The sequence below is a fragment of the Cebus imitator genome, unplaced genomic scaffold, assembly GCF_001604975.1.
Source record: "Cebus imitator isolate Cc_AM_T3 unplaced genomic scaffold, Cebus_imitator-1.0 Scaffold321, whole genome shotgun sequence".
Taxonomy (NCBI): domain Eukaryota; kingdom Metazoa; phylum Chordata; class Mammalia; order Primates; family Cebidae; genus Cebus; species Cebus imitator.
Genome location: NW_016107636.1, coordinates 1790855 through 1802084, shown reverse-complemented (window position 1 = coordinate 1802084; position 11230 = coordinate 1790855). Strand labels below are relative to the sequence as shown.

General features: G+C 41.5%; 1 protein-coding gene across 1 annotated transcript in view; it reads right to left on the bottom strand.

Annotated features, from left to right (window-relative positions):
* ZBTB11 (zinc finger and BTB domain containing 11) overlaps nt 1-11230 on the bottom strand; it is a 33867-nt gene that overhangs the window by 7099 nt on the left and 15538 nt on the right. The window contains exons 4-6 of the mRNA XM_017504338.2: nt 9919-10760; nt 9499-9675; nt 3384-3629 (exon numbers count right to left, since the gene is read on the bottom strand). Coding sequence (XP_017359827.1) covers nt 3384-3629; nt 9499-9675; nt 9919-10760 — 1265 coding nt within the window. The remainder of the gene's footprint in view (nt 1-3383; nt 3630-9498; nt 9676-9918; nt 10761-11230) is intronic.

Here is an 11230-nt window from a genome sequence, read left to right as displayed (position 1 = left end):
AAAAAAAAAAAAGCCAGGTATGGTGACAGGTGCCTGTAATCCCAGCTACTCGGGAGTCTCAGGCAGGAGACTTGCTTGAACCCAGGAGGTGGAGGTTGCAGTGAGCCAAGATCACACTACCACACTCCAGCCTGGGTGACAGAGCAAGAATGTGTCTCAAAAATAAATAAATAAAAATACATACATACATACATACATTTATAAATAAAGTGATCCTTAGGACTTGGCTTCATAACTGGCGGGGGAGAGGGGATGTGGGAGTAGGGTAATCAATAAGAGTATACACAAGGTCGGGGTGGTGGCTCATGCCTGTAACCCCGGCACTTTGGGAGGCTGAGGCAGGTGGATCACCTGAGGTTGGAGGTTCAAGACCAGCCTGAACAACATGGAGAAACCCAGTCTCTATTAAAAATACAAAATTAGCAGGGCATGGTGGCACATGCCTGTAATCCCAACTACTCGCGAGGGTGAGGCAGGAGAATTGCTTGAACCCAGGAGGCAGAGGTTGCAGCAAGCTGAGATCATGCCATTGCACTCCAGTCTGGGTAACAAGAGTGAAACTGTGTCCAAAAAAAAGAGTATACATAAAACACATGTGACCACGAGCTGGTAACTACTGAAGTTGGGTGAAGGGTACATGAGGGTCCACCTCATTCTCTAATATAATAAAAGGGTACAAAAAAGAGAGAAATATAAAACAACTCATTGGAGGCCAAGTGTAGTGGCTCTTGCCTATAATCCCCTATAATCCCAGCACTTTGGTAGGCCAAGATGGAAGAAGAGCTTGAGACCAGAAGTTCAAGACCAGCCTGGGCAATATAGCAAGACCCTACAAAAACTGAAAAAAAAAAAAAGAAAAAAGTTAGGTGGGTGTGGTGGCATGCACTTGAAGTCCTCGCTGCTTGGGTGGCTGATACGGGAGGACTGCTTGAAATCAGGGGTTTGAGTTTACTGTGAGTTAAGATAATGCCACTGTACTCTGACCTGGGCAACAGAACAGGAAAGACCTTGTCTTTAAAAAATCTCATTGATATATGAAAAAGGTACGTGCACATGTATGTTTACATCAGCACAATTCACAGTTGCAAAAATATGAAACCAGCTCAAATGTCCATAATTCAACAAGCAGATAAAGAAAATGTGGTATATATGGGTGCGTGTGTGTGTGTATACACACACACACACACACACACACACACACGAGTGCAGTCTTGGCTCACTGCAACCTCTGCCTCCCAGGTTATAACGTTTGGAGACCATTACTCTAAGTGAAGTAACAACTCAGGAATGGAAAACCAAACATCGTATGTTCTCACTTATAAGTGAGAACTAAGCTATGAATAAGGGGGAAATGGTGAGTTGGGAGTGAGGCATAAAAGACTACATCACCAGGTACAGTGTATACTGCTCAGGTGATGGGTACACCAAAATTTCAGAAATCATCACTAAAAAACTTATGCATGTAATCACACACCACCTGTTCCTCGAAAATTATTATTATTTTTTTGAGACGGAGTTTCACTCATGTTACCCAGGCTGGAGTGCAATGGCGCGATCTCGGCTCACCGCAACCTCCACCTCCTGGGTTCAGGCAATTCTCCTGCCTCAGCCTCCTGAGTAGCTGGGATTACAGGCACGCACCACCATGCCCAGCTAATTTTTTGTATTTTTGGTAGAGACGGGGTTTCACCATGTTGACCAGGATGGTCTCGATCTCTTGACCTCGTGATCCACCTGCCTCGGCCTCCCAAAGTGCTGGGATTACAGGCTTGAGCCACCGCGCCCGGCCTATTATTATTTTTTTAAGATGGGGTTTCACCATGTTGGTCAGGCTGGTCTTGAACTCCCGACCTCAGGTGATCCACCCGCCTTGGCCTCCAAAGTGCTTGGATTACAGGCGTGAGCCACCACACCCGGCTTGAAAATTATTAAAATAAAAAAAGAAAGAAAAAATCTCATTGGTTCCAAAACTTTTTAAGTCAGAGTTTTGTTCTCATTACCCAGGCTGGAGTGCAATGGTGCAATCTTGGCTCACTGCAACTTGGGCCTCGCAGGTTCCAGTGACTCTCCTGCCTCAGCTTCCTGAGTAGCTGGGATTTCAGACAGGACACCATATCCGGCTAATTTTGTATTTTTAGTAGAAATGAGGTTTCTCCATGTTGGTCAGGTTTGTCTCAAACTCTCAACCTCAGGTGATCTGCCTGCCTCGGCCACCCAAAGTGCTGGGATTACAGGTGTGAGCCACCAGGCCTGGCCTAGTGGCTCACACCTATAATTCCAGTATTTTGGGAGCCTGAGGCAGGAACACTAGTTGAGCCCAGGAGTTTGAGGCCAGCCTGGGCAAGAGAGTGAGATCCCATCTCCACAAAATATATAAAAAAAAAATTAGCCAGGTGTGGTGGTGCACACCTGTAATCCCATCTACTTGGGAGGCTGAGGTGGAAGGATGGTTTAAGCCTCTGGGAGGTGGAGGCCACAGTAAGCTGTGATCATGCCATTACAATCCAGCCTGGGTGATAGAGCAATACATTGTCTCAAAACAGACAGAAAAAACCCAAACTGAGTCATACTCATATATAAGGTTACAAGTGCTACTGGAAATTTTTCACTGTTCCAAACAGCCCGAAGCAGCTAATTACAGGATTCCTGATTTGGCAGTTAGGTGCCTTTTTTTTTTTTTTTTTTTTACAGATTCTTGCTCTGTTGCCCAGGCTGGAGTGCAGTGGTACAATCTCAGCTCACTGCAACCTCCGCCTTCCAGATTCAAGCGATTCTCCTGCCTCAGCCTCCCAAGTAGCTGAGGATTATAGGCATCCGACACCATGCCCAGCTAGTATTTTGTTTTTTGATTTTTAGTAAAGATGGCGTTTCACCACGTTGGCCAGGCTGGTCTCAAACTCTTGACCTTGTGATCCACCTGCCTTGGCCTCCCAGAGTGCTGGGATTACAGGTGTGAGCCACTGCTCCCGGCCTGGCATTTAGGTACTTTCAATCCTTAGCTCTAGAGAAGAACACAGCATAGGCAGAACTTTTATGGACCATAGAGATTTGTTAAAGCCATGGGTTCCTTTCCAGTCCAGGTTGGTCCTGTTGAAGATTAAGGAATGGCTGGAAGGATAAATTGGTTTTTTACCCTATACATTCTCTGGACCCTAGTAAGTTTTCACAAACATCTTAAATAGATTTAAATTACAACTTCAGAGAGCAAATTAAAAATGTATGATGATAGGGAATCACCTTTGATCTAGGCATTAAAAAAGTAATACATTTCCCTGACATTTTACAAATATGAGTGACTTGAGAATACTTATCCCACCAGTCTCTGGCGCCCATAGTTAAGTTCTAATGTTCTTTAAATAGCAAAATAAATGTCATAGCTTTACCTGGCATGCATGTGGCTTTACACCTGTGTGCTTTAACATATGTATTCGAAGAGAGTATAATTTAGGTAATGTTCTTCCACATATGGAACATATAAATTCCCGTTTGGTTCTGCCCTTCTCAGATGATGTTCCTGATGCTTCATTAGATGTGGAATTGGATGAAGATGAAGAGGGTGCATCTTTTCTGGTATGACGAATAAGGTGTGCTCGCAAGGAAGCACTGTACTGAAACTGCTTTTTACACAACTAAAAGAAAAGGAAACAAAATTCTCATTAACTGTATTATCATTACAAAATGTTAAATGAAACTCAACTCATATTTGAACTTTGTTTTTGTTACAATTATATAAATAAATAAACACATGTATGTAAAAAAACAATAGGTACTAGATTATAAAGACAAAAGGGATAAGACTCAAGTCCTATTCTGGAGAGGCTGAAGTCTGATGACAGTACAAGATATTTGTTTTCTTAAATTTTATTTTATTTTTACTATTATTTTGAGATGGAGTCTCACTCTGTTGCCCAGGCTGGAGTGCTGTGGCACAGTCTGGGCTCACGGCAACTTCTGCCTCCTGGTTCAAGCAATTCTCCTGCTTCAGCCTCCTGAGTAGCTAGGATTACAGGTGCCTGCGATCACATCTGGCTAATTTTTTGTATTATTAGTAGAGATGGGGTTTCACTATGTTGGCCAGGCTGGTCTCGAACTCCTGACGTCATGATCCAGCCACCCTGGCCTCCCAAAGTGCTGGGATTATAGGCATGAGCCACCTCGCCTGGTCATTTCTTATTTTTCTTTTCTTTTTTTTTTTTTAAAGCTGAAATAGTTGGAAGACATTTTTTATTTTTTTGAGACACAGTCTCACTCTGTCCCAGGCTGGATGGAGTGCAGTGGCGTGATCTCAGCTCACTGCAACCTCCGCCTCCCAGATTCAAGCGATTCCCCTGCCTCAGTCTCCAGAGTAGCTGGGACTACAGGCGTGTGCCACCACGCCCAGCTAATTTTTGTATTGTTAGTAGAGGTGGGGTTTCACCATGTTGGCTAGGATGGTCTCGATCACCTAACCTCAACAGCACAAGACTTATATGTTAAAAAAAGTGAAGTATCAAGAAGGTTGGGCTTCAAATAGGTCTTACAGGAATGGTTAAAAAAAAGAATACTATCATTAGTATGAGTATTAATAGCTGTCATGTGGAATAGAAGTAGGGCCTGGAAATAGAAATATAAGGCTATGATTAATGGTCCTTGGATTTTATCTCATAGTTGAAGATTCACAAAAGTTTTGTTCATTTTAAAATCAAAGTTATATATGCTTACCCTCTTCAAAACCTATTTTTTAAAACAAGTAAAACTGGTCTCCTGGCCAATCATCGCCACTATATTTTGCTTCTAGAGTTATCTTTGACTTTGTTTTTAATTGCAGTTGTGCTTGGATGAAGCCCTCAATGCTTCTCTTTGTAACTCTATGTTACATACATAATGGAAGTTGATTCGCATTTTCACTCCCCTACTCCCTACTTAGACACGTAAATGATTTCCATTACTCCTCTTTATCAATACTGTTATATCATATTCTTGAGTAGACCAATTTTGAGGCTTGCATTTTTGGATATAAATATTATTACCACTGGGCCACATACAGTACACTATAATTCTTTTTCCTTTCTTGCTTTTTGTTTTACTTAATTCTCTTTGCACTTACTAATTTGCCAAACCCTGCCCCCAACTGTACTGGGAGGAGATTTAAAACCCATCACCTTTTTGGAAATCTCTTCAAACCATTATGTCCTGGGCTGGGCATGGTGGCTTATGCCTGTAACCCTAGTATTTTGGGAGGCTGAAGAGGGCGGATCACTTGAGTCCAGGAGTTTGAGACCAGCCTGGGCAACATAGTAAAACCGTCTCTACAAAAAAATACAAAAATTAGCCGAGCATGGTGGTGCATGCCTGTGGTCCCATCTATTTGGGAGGCTAAGACAGGAGGATCATTTGAGCCTGGGATGTGGAAGCTGCAGTGAGCACTGATAGCGTCGTTGTACTCTAGCCTGGGTAACAGAGCAAGACCCTGTCTAAAAAAAAAAAAAAAAAAAAAATTATGTCCTGGGGCTAATTGTTCCCAGTGCCTGGTACATAGCTTCATCCTGGGATCTCCCTTCACTATTTTCCTAATGAATCCTCTAGGACTCTGTTGAATTGAACACCACGTTTTCCATTTACCATGTCTTGCTCATTTTAGTGAAACATATGTCAATAGCTTCTTGAGAAAATTTGGGTAGTAATACTTTAGAGACCTGGCATGTCTGAAATATTCTTATTCTACCAACGTAAGTAATTAAAAGTTTGACTGATTGGCTGTAAGATTTCAAGCCAGAAATCATTTCTCTTTAGATTTTAAACACATTGTAGCTTTGTCTTCTAGTTTCTGTTGCTGTTGTTGAAAAGCCTAAAGCCATTCTGATTCTCATTCTTTTTGAGACTGACAACGTTTTTGTCTTTCCTCTGGCAATTTATTTTACTTTTGTCCCTTATTCTGAAATTTTATAATGTACTTTAATAGTTTTATTTTCATCCACTGTTCTGGGCATTCAGTGTACTACTTTAACACAAAAACTTCTATCCTTAAGTTCTGAAATTTTTATTAATGTTTTCCATGTTGTTTGAAAATAATAATTGTATACTGAATATCTTAGACAAATCCTATGATTTTTTTTTTCACTTCCATTTCTAACTTGTCTTTTTGCGCTATTTTCTGGGATATTTCATTAGTTTATTTCCCAACTTTTCTGAGATTTTTAGATGATGCTATATGTGTTATTCCTAAAAAACTCTTTAGTTATTTTAATGTGTCCTTTATACTAATAACTTTTTTTTTTCTTTTGAGATGGAGTCTCTCTCTGTTGCCAGGCTGTAGTGCAGTGGTGCGACCTCGGCTCACTGCAACCTCCGCCTCCCAGGTTCAAGCAATTCTCCTGCCTCAGCCTCCCAAGTAGCTGGGACTACAGGTGTGCACCACCATGCCCAGCTAATGTATTTTTCCAAGAGATGGGATTTCACCATGTTGGCCAGGATGGTCTCGATCTCTTGACATTGTGATCTGCCCGCCTTGGCCTCCCAAAGTGCTGGGACTACCGGTGTGGGCCACTGTGCCTGACTAACACAACTTTATATATATATATATATGTATATATGTGTATATATATATATATATATATATATTTTTTTTTTTTTTAAACATTAGTCAAGTGCAGTAGTGAGAAGGGGGTAAAGAGTTAAACAAGGAGTTCGATCTGTAACTGTGAACAATCAATGGAGATAACTCACTAACTTTGGACCAGCCAATGTGATCTTTTATTAAAAACATTTTTTTTAGCTGGGCATGGTGGCGCATGCCTGTAATCCCAGCTACTCAGGAGGCTGAGGCAGGAGAATTGCCTGAACCCAGGAGGCGGAGGTTGCAGTGAGCCGAGATCGCGCCATTGCACTCCAGCCTGGGTAACAAGAGCAAAACTCTGTCTCAAAAAAAAAAAAAAAAAAAAAAAAAAAAAAAAAAAAAAAAAAAAAAAAAAAAAAAATTTTTTTTTTTTGGTAGAGATGGAGTCTTGCTATACTGCCTGGTCTTGAACTCCTGGGCTTAGGTGATCCACCTCTGCCCCCAAAGTGTTGAGATTATAGGAATAGGCCACCATGCTCAGCCTCAATGTGCCCTTTTAAAAACATAGTACTGCCCGGTGTGGTGGCTCATGTCTGTAATCCCGGCACTTTTGGAAGCTGAGGTGGACGGATCACTTGACGTCGGTAATTAAAGACCAGCCTGACCAACAAGAAGAAACCCCGTCTCTACTAAAAATACAAAATTAGCCAGGCACGGTGGCACATGACTGTAATCTCAGCTACTCAAGAGGCTGAGGCAGGAGAATTGCTTGAGCCTGGGAGGAGGAGGCTGCGGTGAGCTGAGATCACACCACCGCACTCCAGCCTGGGCAACAAGAATGAAACTCTGTTTCAAAGAAAACACAAAAAACAAAAACATAGTACCTAGTTGTTCTGTAAACATAATTTGTTCATTTATCTCTTATATAAAATACTTTGAGGTTTTTTCAGTTTTTTCTTGCTAGTCTTGGGTTCCTCAAAGTTGTCTTTTTTTTTTTTTTTTTTTTTAAGAGACAGGGTCTCACTCTGTCACCCAGACTAGAGTGTAGTGGGGCAATCTTGTCTCCCTTTAGTCTTGACCTCCTGGGTTCAAGCCATCCTCCTACCTCAGCCCCCCCACAAGTTGCTGGGACTACAGGTGTGTGCCACCATGTCCAGTTAATTTTTATATTTAGAGACAGGGTTTCACCATGTTGCCCAGGCTGGTCTTAAACTCTTGAGCTCAAGCAATCCACCTGCCTCGGCCTCCCAAAATGTTCAGATTATAGGTATGAGCCACTGTGCCCAGCCAAAGTTGTTTTCTTGAAATCTTTTGTCATGAGTCTAATAGTCCCTAATATCTGTTCATATTTTAGAATGAAACATTAAAAAATTCATTGGAGCCAGGTGTGGTAGCTCACGCCTGTAAATCCCAGCACTTTGGGAGGCTGAGGCAGGTGGATTGCAAGGTCAGGAGTTTGTTTGAAACCAGCCTGGTTAACATAGTGAAACCCCATCTCTTAAAAAAAAATAATTCATCGGAATTTCCACCTGAGTGAGGAGGGGATTGTTGTTAACCATGAGCTTTAGTCAGTAGTATCTTTAGGTCTTTTGTTATTGGGCTTCAGATTTTTCATCTCTGAGAAATCCTGCTGCTTTACAGTTAATGTCTGGATGCCTATATCCCAGGACTTGAGTAAAGAACGAACTTCGGCCGGGTGCAGTGGCTCACGCGTGGTATCCCCGACCTTGGGGAGGCCAAGGCAGACGGATCACTTGAGTTCAAGAGTTTGACACCAGCCTGGCCAACATAGTGAAACTTGTCTTTACTAAAAATACAAACTAATCAGCCAAGCATGGTAGCCCATGCCTGTAGTCCCAGATACTGAGCTAGCTGAGGCAGAAGAGTCACCTGAACCTGGGAGGTGGGGGTTGCAGTGAGCCAAGATCATGCCATTGCACTCTAGCCTGAGTGACAGAACAAGACTCCATCTCCAAAAAACAAACAAACCAAAAAGACAATATTCAGTATGCTTTTATGCTTTTACCTTTCCCCCTTTTAGGTATTGCACATTTAGCTTCACTGTACATAGCACTCCCCAGTGGAGTTATGGCTTTATCTTTTCCTTTTTTTTTCTTGAGACGGAGTTTAGCTCTTGTTACCCAGGCTGGAGTGCAATGGCGCAATCTCAGCTTACCGCAACCTCAGCCTCCTGGGTTCAAGCGATTCTCCTGCCTCAGCCTCCTGAGTAGCTAGGATTACAGGCACGTGCCACCACGCCCAGCTAATTTTGTATTTTTTCGTAGAGACAGGGTTTCTCCATGTTAGTCAGGCTGGTCTTGAACGCCCGACCTCAGGTGATCCACCTGCCTTGGCCTCCCAGAGTGCTGGCATTACAGGTATGAGCCACCGTTCCCAGCTTATCTTTTCCAAGGAGTAGAAGATGGTTTTTTCGAGACTGTCTGGGAATACCGGGTGCCGTAGGCTTTTAAAAAAAAAAAAAAAAAAAAAAGAAGATGGTTTTTTTGGCTAAGGGGGCAGCGGTGGTGATTTAATTGCCTCTACTTTCAAGGCAGCTAGCACCACTAATTCCTGAGACATTCTGGTGGTTCTACAATACAATTTGAGTTGATTCTTAACTTTCCCCACTGAAAACCTGGAAGTGAATTCTTTCAAATCTGCTGAATAAGTTACTCCATCTATTTATTCATATCTAGAATTTAGTTGTTAAGATCTTCTGCCTTTTTATGAGTTACATTTTTAAAATGATCTTTTTACTGTTGTTTTACTAGGGTATCAGGAGGAAGCAGAGATAAGTCACTGAATATTTTGGGAAGGCAAGTAAATGACATGCACATTTAACTCAGAAGATGACTCTTACGGCCATGTAAGACAAGTGAAATACAAGTGAAAAGACAACACAACAGTAAGTTGGATTCTACATAAGATTAGAGTTATCTTCAATTAGCTTTCTAAATACTTACTGGACATTTATAATCTCTAGCTCTTTCATGTTTCAGTTTGTGCATTATAAGGGCATATCGTCTCTGAAAAACCATTCCACATTCCCCACATTTATGGGATGCTTCTTCGGTGTTCTCTTTAGTATCTCTTTTTGGCTGTTTCATTTTTTTGCCTCTTTGAACTAACTTCTGAGCCACCTAGTAAGAGACAGAAATCACAATCTAAGTAAACATACTCAATTTTTAAACTCATGCTATAAATTTCTAACAAAAAGATTTCACATTCACATTATCTTATTAACACTGGCATTTAAAGCATTAAGTTGCTACCTTGCACCCATCTCCCCTCCCAAATAATTTTCACTATAGCCATAAGTTCATCAATAGAATGCTTTTAACCTAAAGCTAAAGCTACAAAGGTCTACCCTTTTTGCATCATACCTGTTGAACTGCTGACTTGGGAATGGCTTTCCGTTTCTGCAGCCTTTTCTCCATTCCCTTGTGTAGTCGAATATATGCCCCTTCATTAACAGAACGTTGTCGAAGCCTGCTTCTGTAAGTTTCATCATCAGGGCCAAAGTCTGTCTTTGCTGTTGATGGAACTAGATTTTCCTGATCTTCTAAAGGCTGGTCAACATTCTGCGTATGTTTTGGAATGCCTTCGGCACAAATATCCTCAGCAGATATATCATTTCCCACATCACTATCCTCTGGTGAGCTACTAATTACAGTCTCTTTTGAAAGTTTAGGATATGTATTAGAAACTGTGTTATTTTCTCTGTTGTTTGAAGTTTTTAGTTCCATCTGGTTGTTTTTTGTTAAATCGATAGACCCCATTTCAGGATGGGAATCAGCTACACATCCTACAGACGACTGGACAGCTTCAGCCTCTGAAGAAACCTGGGGCTCAGGCTGTCGTCCTACCCCTCCATTGGGCTCAGCTCCTGGCAATTCTCCATTCACCAACAGTACAATTTCACAATCCCCAAGGTCCGTGGATAAAGTGGTTGTGCTTCCCTCATTGCTAGCCATGGAAGGTGCTGGACCTCCATTCTGTAATGGTAAGTCCTGGGTGGATGCAACTGTTTGTACTTCGCCCTTCTTATATACTGTTAGCTGCTTCTCTTCCATTAGCTTATGTACACTTTCACAAATCTCTAAGACTTCTGACATGAAAAGATGACGAGCTAAGATGGCTACATCAGCCATGCTACAGAAGTCAAAACTTAGTACAGAAGTATAGGCAAATTCCAGTAACGGAAGGAAGCTGGCCTTACAAAAACCTGTATGAATACAAGGAAGGTTAAGATGAAAAAGTCAATTACCAATGAAACAATACACAATTATGACAATATCAAATATAATTCAAAGGCACATATGACCATTTATTCTGTCTAATCATCCCTGGGTTTGCATTTTGTTCTAATAAACCTTGACTAACTCACTTCTATGAACTGAGTCTCAGTACCTAATATAGAAAATAGTATCAGACTTACTACCTCAAGAGTTGCTGTAAGGCAGTCATTTTCAAACTGTACTCCTTAGAACCCCGGGGATTCCTCAAATTCCCCTCAAGAACAGCTGCTGGAGAATGGAGGGTTAAAAAAAAAAGAGGAAGGCAGGTGAGTAGGCAGGGTTCAACCAACCTGTCCCCTAATCTCACTTCAGTAAATATAGCTGTACTTCCAAGTAATAGTGGTCCATATAAAATGTGATTGAACAGCGTTATATGACTAAAAGTAAAAAAAATAAT